Source organism: Dermacentor andersoni, chromosome 1 (genome assembly GCF_023375885.2).
Source record: "Dermacentor andersoni chromosome 1, qqDerAnde1_hic_scaffold, whole genome shotgun sequence".
Classification (NCBI taxonomy): Eukaryota; Metazoa; Arthropoda; class Arachnida; order Ixodida; family Ixodidae; genus Dermacentor; species Dermacentor andersoni.
Window position 1 is genome coordinate 298,162,338 of NC_092814.1, and position 14,083 is coordinate 298,176,420.

Here is a 14,083-nt window from a genome sequence, read left to right on the forward strand (position 1 = left end):
CCAAACACGTTTTCAAATAGTAGTACGTGTGACTACTGCAATTTATAACTATTAGGTTCTTTGCGTCGTCCCTAGGTGGTGTCGCGCACAGCGAGAAGGAAAAAGAAAAAAAAAACGACGGGAAGAGTGGCGCACTTTTCAAGAAGCAGCGACAACATCCCAGTGGCTCGCTGGCACCGATGATGTTGTCGATTTCTCTGTACAACCAACGAATTATTTGTTTCGAGAAACAAAAACGACGCCGGAATTCACTTTCTGCCATTTCTTCAAACGCGTTTCGCACCGCCACCCGCTCTCCTCCTTCCTCTAGAAACGCCAGCGCAACAACCTAAGTTTCCAACGGAAACGCCATTTTCTAGAATTAAACTATGCATTGGATTCAAACGTGCCATTCCGCAGCCGAAAAGGCCGCCTGTTGGATCCAATCCAATCCACCAGACGCGCCATGCGAAGCCGTATGATCGCTCCAAACTTCTCAACTCCCGTCGCGTTCGGACAAAATGCTCGGTGGGCGGATGATTGACAGGAGCGTGTCGTCATTTTGACGTCACCAAAAACGGGGCGGCGCCCCGCGGCTGGCGACGTCGGCGCGGAGTAGGCCAATCGCGCGCGCCGGTAACCGAACGAACGCGCCGAACAACCATCTCCGATCGCACCCCAGGAGATTGGAATAGAAACATATTGGAATAGTTTTACGCTATAGGGCCCCAGCTTGAAGCCGCGATATATCGTAATTATTCTGACGACCGAACTGCTGAGCGTCGCTACGGGGGAGTCCAAGCATGTACACGGCGCATGGGGCGGGGAAAGAAAGAGAACAGGCGGAAATCACTAAAGATAAAGAGATAAGGAGGGACAGCAAGCGAAATCGCTCGTAATTCACATCTCCGTGAGGCTTCGTTCTTTTCAGTTCTATTTTAATTGCCTCTCCTCAAGGACATACATGGGCAACGTGTAAGTGTGAATCAGAATTTCAGATAATGGTGAAGTCATCCTTTTATATGTAAGAAAAGATCCTCTTCAATAGCCTTTCCGGATGGACTCTCACGGAAGGAGCTCTCTCCAGGGGCGTGAGTCGTCGCTCGGCCGCCGGCGTTCGTTCACAGATGGCTGGCCTCAAGAAGCGCCTTGCGAAGACAACGCTCGCGGCCGATTGACTTCTCGCGACGGCACAAAAGTCGGCAGAGGAAGCACGCATAGTTCCCGGTTTCGCAACAGCGCCGACGCCGGTGACGGCGACTCTTTTCAGCGCTCAGTCAACGCCGACCGCGGCTTTCTGGGAAGCCTTTCCGAGAAGCTTCCTGTCCTTTGAGGCATGTCCGCGTGCTGTTGGAGCGGAAGGTCCTGCTGTTGCGTTCGTCTCGAAGGTAACCCTCGGCGTGTGGACGCATGATGGTGCGCTCGGCTCTGTCGAAGCGTCGCTAATGCAGCTGCGCGCAGTCGAGCGAATGACGGGCAGCAGAACCAGCCTTCGAAATCTGCACGCAAGAAAACGACGACGCAGCAGGAAGGCAAAAAAAAAAAAAAAAAAAAAAAAAACGGGGAGGAGAAAGCACGTGCTCTGCAAGAAAACGCGCGCTAAACGATGAAGGCGCGGGCTACTGTGGGGGAAACCAATATGAATAAAAAAAGAAGAGAGAGAGAGAGAGAGGGAGAGAGAGGAAAACAAGTACAAAATTATTCTAGCCGTTTAGCGACAATTTCTTATTTTTAGGGTTCGCGAAAAGAGGCGTGTGACCACCATTATTTCCTCCCAATGCCACTGAGCGACCGTATATTAAGCAACAATACAATATGAACCACAGATACGTGGCCTTCAACGCGCTGGCTCATGGGTGGCCATGGTCAGTGTAGGTCAACTTCACCATTATTTCTTGCTACTAGGAGACGCGAACAAGCGACTTAACACCCAAGCGGCTAGCTCAAAAAGGCCCAAACTAAAAGAGAAGAATACAAACAAAACAGAACCGCGGTGATACTTTGCACGTGCATGTAATGCCACTCATGTAGCGCAGTACTTATTTTCTCTTCGAGACGCCAGCTCGTTAGGCTGTTTGTTTTATTGTTAGGGGACGACGACGAAGTGTTTTTTGATACAGTGCTATTATTTCTAGCTCCGGTTTACTTCTGTGAAAATCTAAGTTTATCCGCTGGTCCTCGCTCCCTGCTCTGTCGTGATAGAAGTGGACCACCCCGCACGTCTGCCGGCGGCGGCGGCGTCAGCGACGGTCGCCTCCAGGAAGCGGATCAGTCAGCAGAGCAACAGCGACAGCGAGGACACCCATGTTTAATTTCTCAGCAGTGAGGACATTTCCGATGACGACTTCCAGCTTGTGCAGAGCCGCAGAGCGAAGAGAAGGAACATCAGGACGTCTTCATCGTCAAGCACGAAGACAGTAAGACACACGCAGAGGCCGGACGCCAATACCATTATATTTGTGCCCCTGCTTCCCCCCGTCAACATGAAGCTACTTGGCAGGCAATCTGTGTCGATGTCACTGGAAGCCCTGGGGCCAAATGAAATATCGAACATTCGAGTGAACACCCGAAAAAATCTACTGGCGGTTCGTGTCCAGCATGCGGCTGCTATGACCACTCTACGCATCGCAACGGACCTCGATGGCATTCAGGTGCGCTCTTACATCCCTCTGGGATCTAACGTAGTCACAGGCATTATCTACAACGTAGGCGTCGCCATCTTTAATAACGACTTGCCGGCCCTTATCAAGCCAGCAAATGAGGAGGTCATTGTTGATGTTAAGCGGCTAGGCAGTTCACGCCGCGTGAAGATTGCATTCAAGGGTAAATATATGCCATCGCATGTTAAGGTGAGACACTTCAGACATGCAGTGCAGCCTTTCATTGCGAAACCTTTTCAATGCCGCAAATGCATGAAACTGGGACAGGTGAGTAGCGTCTGCGAAAATCAGGCAGCATGACCCCGCTGCGCTGAGCCCCACGGTGCAGACAAATGTGGCGCGACTGTAATGAAGTGTTCAAACTGCGGAGGGTAACATGAAGCTTCATCGAAGAAATGCCCACATATTAAGAAGGAAATGGCCATCTTGAAAGAGATGGCGAGAGATCATTCATCTCATCGTGACTGCGCCGATAAAATCAGGAAGCGACGTTCCCATCACCGGCGCTCCTCAAGGAAGGGTGTTGTCTCTGCGACGCGCATGCCACTCCCTACAACACCTTCTCCTCCTCTACCGCCAAGGCCAGACACTGGGGAAAGGACTGTGAAGAACAAGGCCACTGAGAAGACCACATCTGCCGAATCTTGGCCGGCTCTACCGAAACGACTGCATTCACCAACAAAATCACAGCAAACTTTTGCTGGACAACCCCCGACGTCTGCTGTCGGTGATTTGTGCTACCAAGACAGACAGATGGCTGATATGCTGCAATCGCTAGTTAATACAATGCGCATAATACTGAACAAGCTGCAAACACCAGCAGCTCGAAGTGCTCTTCAAATACTGGACGCACTAAATTCAGTGCTTGCTAGCATCGTTTAAGCATAATGGCTCGACCAATAGTCCCCTTCCGCAAGTTAAAAGTGCGTCGATCTTTAAATTGAATGCCAGAGGTCTAAGAAGCCGTATAGCAGACTTTCGCGAATTCATTTTTACAAATCGCTTCCCCATACTGGTCATTTGCGAACCAAATACATCAACTCCAACCAGTCTGTCCGGTTACGAATCCTTCGTCTCGTCCACATGTGGTGCGAGCACGAAAGTAATTATCTACATACGCACGGACATTACATATGTCGCTAACGCGGTAGATCTTCATGCCAACAATCAATATGTCTGCCTGAATGTACAAAAGAAGGATGTGTCACACGAATTAGAGCCTACATATCCCCAGTGGGTCACTTTGACGGCGAACGACTTAAGAAAATATTACTAATGAACAATGGCCCCTGAGTTATCACAGCTGACTTTAACGCGCATCGCCAGCTATGGGGAAGCACTAAAATTGACTCCAGAGGCAGGAGTCTTGCCTCCTTTGCTGCCGACCATGATTTGTGCTGTGCGAATGACGGCAGCCCTACATTCCTTCGAGGCACGACCTACAGTAGCTGCTTGGACTTAACTTTGGTGTGACGACGCCTTGCCTCGAGCGTCCAATGGTTTACGGACATAAAAACACATGGAAGCGACCATACTCCAACATACATAAAGATTAGAGGAGTTGAGGAATGCTCCTCTACTGTCTTGCGCACAGGTTATTGGACAAAGTTTAAGAAAGATATGGATGACGCATGTCGGGAAGGCCTTTCACGCACTATCGAAGATGCAATTGCAGATGCATTGAAAACATCCATCTGCTCGCTTACAAGGTCAGCAAGGCGAACAGACTTGGACATGGAAATGGTAGAGGCTGCGTGCGGCACGCCGGCAGGCGGAGAGGAAGTATCGGCGCACGAAGTCCGTCTTGGATCTGAGGGCTTCACGACGCATACAAACAAAAGTCCTGCGTCGTATGGATAAATTGGAAGACAAGCGATGGAAAACTTTCTGTCAGTCACTTGATCCCCCAAAATTGCTCTCGCACTAATGGAGAACAGTTAGGGGTCTTCGCTCATCTCCGCATCAAAGGAAGCCTTTTGCTGCTCTGGCCCTCTACCAACTCCGCTCGGAACTTCAAGTGGCTGAAGAGTTCTGTGCACGGGTTGCTGGGTCCGTGGCCATCATTACTGACGCAGCATTGAATGACATCCCTGAGGCACGTGTACCAGAAATGAATATGCCATTTTCACTCGAAGAGCTCGATGCTGCGTTGGCGGCCTGCAGGCGTTCTTCGTCACCAGGACCTGATGGCATCACGTATGCTGCCCTATGCCACCTTGGACATGACGCATGTGATGAGCTGCTCAACTACTACAATGAGACTTGGCAGAACTGCGCCGTCCCTAAACAATGGAAATCGAGCCGCTTGATCCCCACTCTGAAACCTGGAAAGTTTCCGCTTGAGCTCTCATCATATCGTCTGATTGCGTTTTCGAGCTGCGTCGGCAAAGTGATAGAAAAAATGATTCTTGCTCGCTTGGAATGGTACCTAGAGCGATTCATCGTCTATCCGGACGCCATGACGGGCTGTCGTCGAGGTCACTCGTCCATCGACAACGTCATTGACATCGTAACCTGGGTCCAAAATAAAAAAAGCCTCAAGCGCCTATCAGTGGCACTTTTTCTAGATATAAACGGAGCATATAACAACGTTACCCATGAGGCCATACTGAACTCACTTGAGGCTGTAGAAGTTGGTGGCCGGATGTATCAATGGATTCGGGACTATTTGACTGAGAGATGCTTTTTCTTACAGACCGAACACTTCCGAGCATTACACCTGCCCTGGTGTGCCGCAGGGTGCAGTGTTGAGCCCTATTTTGTTCAACCTCGTCCTGGTAGAACTAGCGGAGTACTTACCGCGGACAGTTAATGTCTCAATATACGCCGACGGCATTTGCATCTGGGCCTTTGCGGTGACTCGCCCTCAGGTACAAGCCAGGCTTCAGCGGGCAGCAACCATGACTGCGTCTTATCTCCGAGAATAAGGCCTCAGTGTGTCTACCTAAAAGTGCGCATTGGGTGGCTTTACGCGCAAACAAATGTCATTGTGTCCTGTTTGAATCAGTGGTCAAGCTGTATCCTACGCTAAGACGCATCGCTTTCTGGGTGTCATCATTGACCGCAACCTCTCGTGGAGCCCTCACTGCGTCTATCCGACGAACAAGTTAGTTGCCATTGCTCAGGTCTTGAAATTTCTCTGCGTGAAAAACTAGGGTACACCAGCCCATTCTATGACGCAGCTGTACAGGGTACTGTTTCTCGGACTTCTACGTTACAGTCTACCAGTGTTGTCAAATACATGCAAGACGAACTTTCGCGCTTTGGATAGCATACAAGGTCAAGCGCTACGCACGTGTTTTGGGCTGCTTCGGTGCACCTCAACAGCAGCAACAATTGCAATCGCGGGAAACCATATGATCCAGACACGTGTAGCTGTCGGCTCTCTCAGAGCGCACATTCGCCATCTGTAAAGGATCCCCGACCATCATTTGTCCTCCCTACAAGCCGAGAGACCTCAAGCGACCTTTTCAAGAGTGATTAGCGCTCATCAAAAGTGCATACCGTCATTTTTTACACCGGCGGCGAAGCCTTCATCTCACCTGTGGTGCCTGCGACAACCTCAAGTGAATTTTGCTATTCCTGGAATTACGAAAAAGGCGAATCATCCATCGCCGGCTCTGAAGTACCTTACGCTCCTATTACTGCACCAAACGTATCGTGACCACATACATATATATACCGATGGTTCGACCTCATCTACCAGCTCAACTGCCGCATTCGTCGTTCCAGCTAAGCAGGTTAGATTCAAACTGTCACACATGACTACATTTACGTCGGCAGAACATGCAGCTCTCCATGCCAATATGCCGTACGTCAGGGAAGAGCCAACAGAGAAATGGGTCGTATTTCATAATTCTAAGGCAGCTCTTGACAGTATCAAGTCTGCATTGCATCACATAACTTACGAGCAGATGATATCTAACATCAGGGAAGTGCACACCATGCTCTGGAAAGAGAGCACAATATTATATTTCAATGGATTCCTGCTCCCTGTGCCATCGTCGGCAACAACCTAGCTGATGACAAGGCTGCACGGTCTGCCCACGAAGATACCCAGACGCGTCCATCACCTTTGGCGAGGTCGGACGCTGCCAGGGAAACTGGCCTACTTGCACGCAAAGAGCCACAAGATCTCTGGAGTTCAAGCGCCTTCAATTGCCGATTACATAAACCGGACCCCACGCTACGGCTACAACTGTCATCTAGCCTTTCCCGCGGCGAAACAACCTTGCTTTGCCTCTTGTGGCTGGGAGTGGCGTTCACGAACGCATACTCCTACCGTATGGGAATGGCCGAGAGCCCGATGTGCGACACCTCTCTCTGCGGGCAACTCTACACCGACTGGACTCATGATCATTCACCGAGTCAAAAATACTCTGACCGTGGCCACACCCGTCACTGGCACGAAGAGTGATTCGTGCACTAGTACAATACTTGAAGTGCACCGGCTTAAGAGACCATTTATAGTGTCCCTCCCACACGCACCCAGGGCTTATTCTCTCCCTTTTGTGCTCTTTCTATTCCTCTTCCCCCAGCCCCAGTGTAGGGTAGCAAATCGGGGGCCCTTCTGGTTGACCTCCATGCCTTTCCTGTCCTCGCTCTCTCTCTCTCTTTATTGTTAACATTGTTAACATGATTAACAAGATTCTGAGGTGAGAACAGTATATAGATTTCTATGTTACCTTCAAATGTGGAATCCTGGCAATAGCTAATCGTACATAACCTCCCCAAGTCAACGTTTATTCAGCAGACGAGTACATTATGCTGAACCACACTTGTCGGGAGCCCGCACTCCCCAGTATGTAGATAAAAGCTAACGAGACAAGAGCTTTCTGGACAAATAGCCATAATTTATTTAGTGTTATTTGCTGTTAGGCTAGTGGGTGCATGTCGAACAATAATGAATTTAGCCCTAAAAACCCGATCACAGGGAGAGGAAAACATCAAGACAGGAAAGTTCTCGTCCTGTCCTTATGTCCTACCCTCTCTGTGACCGTCATTTTGGCGCTAAACTTATGTTTGTTCGTCGTTTATTTGTCACGAAAAGCTCCTGAGGCGGCGATCATAAGGAGTGAAAATGGCTACTGATGGCATATTGAAGAGCCGATGATGGTCTCGAGAAGATTTCTTCGTTCGCCAGAGCTCTACGCAGCCACAGGGAGTTAATTCGTACACCTGTATGACACTATACGATCGGATTCGCCGCGTTTCCGTTATGCGTGGCCCGTCAGACTTACGATGATGTCGAACGTTAATATTGCAGATGCTCCGGACTGGCTGAGCGCGCAGATCTGGTTGAGGTACATCAGCGTCGAATCCCTCCACGCGCTAGCGTAGGTGCACATGGTGTTCTCATGACAACGCTAGGTTTTCAGTAAGGGAGGTGTCTAACACTTGCTGGATTGATTTGAGGAAGTCGCGAGGGATACCGGTGGGCTGACGAGATATCGTGCGCTGGATGACTCACAGTCTACCAGCTTGCATCCTTGTACGGCGTCGTTGTGCGGGTTGTCTTGTTCGCACGTCGCGCGCGCCGTTTGCCATTAAGAGTGCCCTCAACGACGTGCCTATGTATGCTTTAGCTTTATTTAACTCACACCAAAGATGGCGCTTAGAAGGAGTAGTTTTCATAAAGTCAAGTAACTCTAGGTCCGTATGCAATGGGACCTGTACTTGGGCTAGTTGGTTGATAGACATTTGACGACTTTAGCGCTGGAACGCCGTCGCGACACAGAGAAAAATAGAACCCTAACTAGAGCGCGCGCTGGTGGTGTTGTGGTTTCGTTCTCTGCGTCGGGTCTGTGTTTTAACGCAGCAGTTCTAAAGTGCTAGGTAGGCATGGCCGCCAATAACATCATCACCCATCACTAGGCTTTCACCATTTATTTCGAGACGATGATGAAACGCAACAATTTTATTCTTGACAGGCGTAGACAAAATTACCGCACTCTAAAGAAAAAAAGAAGAGATTGCTGGACAAACGTTTCGCGACTTCTGAATTTGCCTAATCTCGATATGTCACCTGCATGGAGAAGGTAGCGAGTAAGAAGTGTGCAAATGGACAACGATACGAATACGGACCTATCTTGCTTTACAGTTAGAATCACATTCAGTGGGGTACGTGACTGATATTGAGTACGATCGAATACATGGTGGCTCAGTGGCTATGGCGTTTTGTTGCAGAACACGATTCGATTTGTTGCCGCGGTTGCTACGTCCATTCCAATGGGGGCGCAATGCAAAAAGCGCTCGTGTGCCATGCTTTGTGTTCAGCCCCACGGGTTCAATAACCGATCCAGAGGATCAATTACATTCGTCTCTCAAAATGAACTGTTCAATTTCGGAGTGTTAACCCGCACAAAAAATCCCCCCTCCCCTCCCTGCAGGTTGCAACGCTGCTTTTTAGAGAAAAATCAGTTTGTGAGCCGGCATGCAGAACTAGATCGTTAACACGAGAAATCATATGCACATATCCTAAACCCCTTATTTGGTTTGCCCGCTCAGTTACAACGCAGCGCACAGTTCGCCCCTACAGCTGATTTTAAGGCTTTTCTGGGAAGCTAATCGATTAAATATACCTAGTACTCGCTAATATCTGCAGGCAAATGTGTCTGACGGATCTGCTTGGTAGTGTTTGGTGTACATCACATGCACATGGTTCTTTTCCAAGAATATATGTGAGGTGCTCGACACAGCCAAGTTACTCGGAGTTCCTCACTATTATGCCCATTTTTTAGGCTATGGCACTCCAAGTTGGCTGAACTGCACCCCATAAAATGAAGCTGGGGTATAATTCCGCGCGCCAAGGCCTGCTCCAGGGAGAGAGAGAGATTATTTATTCGCTGTCTTGGATCGTTCTGAAACGCTCGTAGCTGAACTCTATGCAAGAGGTTTCGCGACGAAGCCAAGCATCACCGCTTAATCAAAATGTGCGGCACTCCACGTGGTGGACGGCGCTGTAATTCAGCGATCGAAGCACTCCTATTGCAGCAAACCGCTGTGCCCACTTTCACGTTGCCCACGTTGTGGCACAAAAAAAAAAAAGATGGTTAACACATTTTTTCATGCCATACAGACGCTACGGAAAACCTTTCGCCATGTATCGGCAGCCCTGCACGAATTGACCCATGTTCAATTTAGTTATCGGTGTTCTATGAACCCGCGAAAGCCTCGCGTAGTGCGAGTTAACTGAGCACCTAAATCTAGCGCAATGTGTCAGGTTACGAGGTAAACTTAAGGTAGAATGCTCCAACCGAAAAGAGGGGTGGATCACATAAACCATTTTGTCTCATCGCTTACAACTCGGGAGGGGTGGTAATGCGACGTCCGGCGATTGGTTAGCTGCGTTACTTATTGTTGGTTTATGCGATATATATATATATATATATATATATATATATATATATATATATATATATATATATATATATAATTTTACTGATAACGAACGCAATATTGCGAAACATTGCGATTCTCTATATTGTTTCGACGCTTACGAAAGCTCTTGCAGACCTCGTATGCTTATGGCACTGTCCCAGAGTTCACCATTTCCTTTATCGTTTCTGGTCGGCACCTTATTAGTGGCCCTTTCGCTTTCTTCGCCTTTTGCGTACGTCTGTATCATGCGACCAAGATTCATATATCAACGTGGCCTATATCTGCCTCGCGGGCCGCTGCCAACGTCTCGTTTTACAGTGCTGTCAGCATCGTTTGTCTTCTGAGCTTAAAAAAAGAAAAAAAACCATCGTGATCGCGTCGCTGTCAGTGAGGGGTAAACGTGCAATAGCATCCTTCACGGCATATGAGGCTATACAAATCTTGTGCAATGCATAGGAAACAACAATATTTTAATAAGTGATCGCCGCACGTTCTAACTTAAAAAAACAATTCGTCATTTCAAGCAGCTCCGGTATTGTAAACATGAGGAGAATGGGCTTTGAAATACGACGTGTGTATGCTTTAGAACCGCACAAAAGTAGCTTCGTCAGGATTCTCATGATAACACGTGTCTTATACTGATAACACGCGCCGTATGACTGATACGTACACATGACTGACATGTACATACGGGATTATTATTTTTGTGCGTCGAGAGTCAATGATGCTGTTTCGCCTTGCGAGACCAAGGCCCAGTCAGGAGACTATACTTTCTCATTTAGACTTGGCTTCTAGGCAATGCAATGTATTGGCTGAAAAACTGAATAAATTTCAAATTTTCAACATCCACATTCCAGCACTACTGGAGCGGGTCGGAGAATTCACTCGCAAGTAATGGCATGGCTGCTAGCTTTCGTCAATTGTGATACGAATTTTTATGCCATTCTTGCATGCGAGAGCTTTCTTCCAGTCATCTCCTATCCTGGCATAAGCGGTCAGCTTTTGTCCGGTGAGCTTTTGTACCGGTTCGAGGCGGTGAGATTTTGTCTCCGTATGTCAGAATTAGGTCAGCTTCCACCGGATTCCTGAAAAAAATCCTGTGGGCGTTCGGCATTGCTTCTGCCTGGTTACTATAAATTTTGATGCGAAAGCGTCAAATGGCCCATTGAGCGAAAAAGCTGGCGTCTTTCGTCTGGAGAAGCGAAAAACTGCCCCTAAATTTCCATTGGCTGCGACACCACGTCACGAGCGCCCCTCAATGGAGCACAGCCGGCGAAAGGGGACACCTGCTGCCCCGACAGCGCGCCACGTGTTGGATGAGGGAAGAGGACATCGCCACTACGTCACGTCACCCTCGCTTTCGCTTTCGGAAGCCTGTGCTGTCCACGCATTCCGTGTCATCGCAAGCTTTTCCTGCGTTCTGACTGCGCCTCGATAAGACCAAATCAAAACGCGCCAAGCCAGCACCTCCTAGATAGCAGGCCTGTGCACTCGGCTTTATCCTGTCACGCTACTTGAACCGAAATTTGAATTGCCAGATAAAATTACCTGCCATCGCTACGATGTACAACCTCTCTCTCTGCAGGCAGCTTTACACCGACTGGACTCAAGACCGTTCACGGAGTCAAAGATACTCGGACCATGGCCACGCCCGTCACTGGCACGAAAAGCGATTCGTGCGCTAGTACAATACTTGAAGTGCACAGGCTTAAAAGGCCGTTTGTAGTGTCCCTCCCATACGCACTCAGTGCTTACTCTCTCCCTTTTTCCGTCTTTCTATTCCCCTTTCCCCCGACCCCCAATGTAGGGTAGCAAACCGGGTGCTCGTCTGTTTGACCTCCCTGCCTTTCCTGTCCTTTCTCTCTTTATTGTTAGGTGTAACAGGATTCTGAGTTGAGAACAGTATGTAGATTTCTATGTTACCTTCAAATGTGAAATCTGGCAATAGCTAATCGTACTAGCTCTCTCTCCCTTGAATTGCCAAGCCCGGCGCGACAAAAGCGGTGGCGTTAAAATAACCGCGACTTACTCGTGAGCGTCCCCATTAGATTCCATGGCAGTCGGGCAAGGTAACATGACGTCACGGATTGAAGTGCACCGGCCCTATGCTATCTAGGAGGCATTGGTCAAGCGTCTCAACGCGCTCGCTTTCCCGCGAGGAGTTCCTAACTCCAAGGGCTTCTCAGCGGCGTCCACTTGGACATTAGTGACACTTTGCGCAAACAGACGTGGGCGAAGAAACAAACCCAAGGACGAGCGCTTGTCCTTGTGTTTCTTTCTTCGTCCCCGCCTGTTTGCGCAAAGTTTCATGATGAATCAATTCCAAATAAGTCGGCTCGCAGTGGACATTAGTGTTTTCGCATTCACAACTCATAAGAAGTGCTTAGGTATCCTGGGCATCTTGAATATGTACACTTGCCCCCCCCCCCTTCCCGCCCCCATTTCACTTTGCTATAAATGAAAGGATCACTCTAAAGAGAACTGGGAATATGTTAGTATTGGCTAGTTGGCCCGTTGGATATCAACACGAAGATTTAACGGTGCTTTGAAGCCTACAGAAAAAAAAAAAGAAGAAGAACAAGGACACTTGGCTTCAATACTGCGTTCTTTTAAGCTTTTCTGGGTAGCAAACCGCGTAATCTCGCCTCTGCAGGTTAACCTCCCTGCCTTTACTTTCTATCTCTCTCTCTTTTAAGATTTTCTTGTGTTCCTTCCATTGCGATGGTAATTAAGCGGGCCAAACAAATTTTTTCTTGGTTTTATTCTTTTTGCAGTATGCGAAGTGGAAGGCGGCGGAACAGTGGTCATCATGGATATTCAAGAGAGCCGAGGCAACCGTAAGTGTGCACACTGATATGTCTGCATACACGTACGCTCGCCACATGCTGTACCGTGCTTTAATTACCTCTTTGCATCCAACCGGTCGTTCGGATTCCTTGCAAATGCTGTTTTTTTGCTATGCCGAAAAGTTAGCAAAGAACACCAGAGCATACGCATCTTATGCAATGTCTATAGTATGCGGCCAATTGGATGCAAACAGTTTGCGTGTCGGAGATGGCAAAACCTTTTGAGGACGAAGTCCAATGTTGGCATAAGATATCGAGCAACGTGAGTGCAGACATTGTCAGATTACTGAAATACTACTTATTCAGTATGTCGGTCTGCTCCACCGCGACGTGGCACGCCAGCAATGACCCTCCTTTCTTGCTTACTGCAACACGGTCTTAAGGTAGAGTGGTTTACGGCTTTCTGACACTCGACAATTCTAGTCTGCAACATCATGCAAGAAAAGAGCCGACCATTTTAGACAGAGGCTGCCTAGACCATGGTTCCCGGGTCTCTGCACTCCGTTATCATAAAAGTGTTACGCTCAAACTGTTTGCGCAGTAAGACGACAGAATCTCGGCCCATTTAGACTCAGAGCTCCAGATATTTTTTTTATAGCTTTTGCATTCACATTTTCTTTTACGAACTTCGCCGTCAAAGATTGTCCGTGATGCGGGCATTTCATTTGGTTGCTCCGAACATACTGCGAAAGGCATGTGCCCCAGCGTGTCGCTGAATGGGCAGTCGCGGTTTTGCAGAGACGGACCAGGAGACGCAGCCGCGGGAACTTCCAGTCCTGGGTGACATACAGGACATCGAGCTGAGCATTCAGTCAGCCAGCTACGACGTCTTCCAGCTGCTTGGCAAACGCTTCATCCTCAAGAGGCCACTCGACAGAGACGTAAGTGTCTGGGCCCTCGTTCTCGCGCTTTCGAGCCCGCGGCACGCATCGTGGAAGACGTGACCAAGCGCCGAAAAACAGCACGGGCGACCGATCGACGCTGGGACCCAATTCGGTACTTTCCACAGGCGTGCACAGGAATGCTTCTACGCTTTCGTGCTTCTCCAAACAATCAATAGATAAGTATCGATAAGGGGAGACTATAGAGACAGTAGCAGACGTATAACCTGATGATCGCTTTTAAAGTAAATTGGGCCCGTATCCACGAAGAACTGCAATTGTCCTTAAGAGAACATGCAAGTAAATCCTGGTGCTGAACACATGATTTTCAAAGGAG

General features: G+C 48.7%; 1 protein-coding gene across 3 annotated transcripts in view; it reads left to right on the forward strand.

The window, feature by feature from the left end:
- The window catches only part of Cad99C (cadherin 99C), a 224,519-nt gene that overhangs the window by 146,893 nt on the left and 63,543 nt on the right, over positions 1 to 14,083 (forward strand). For all 3 annotated transcript variants that reach the window (XM_050195647.2, XM_050195650.2, XM_055063323.1), the window contains exons 4-5: positions 12,794 to 12,856; positions 13,604 to 13,746. In XM_050195647.2, the coding sequence (XP_050051604.1) occupies positions 12,794 to 12,856; positions 13,604 to 13,746 (206 nt within the window). The remainder of the gene's footprint in view (positions 1 to 12,793; positions 12,857 to 13,603; positions 13,747 to 14,083) is intronic.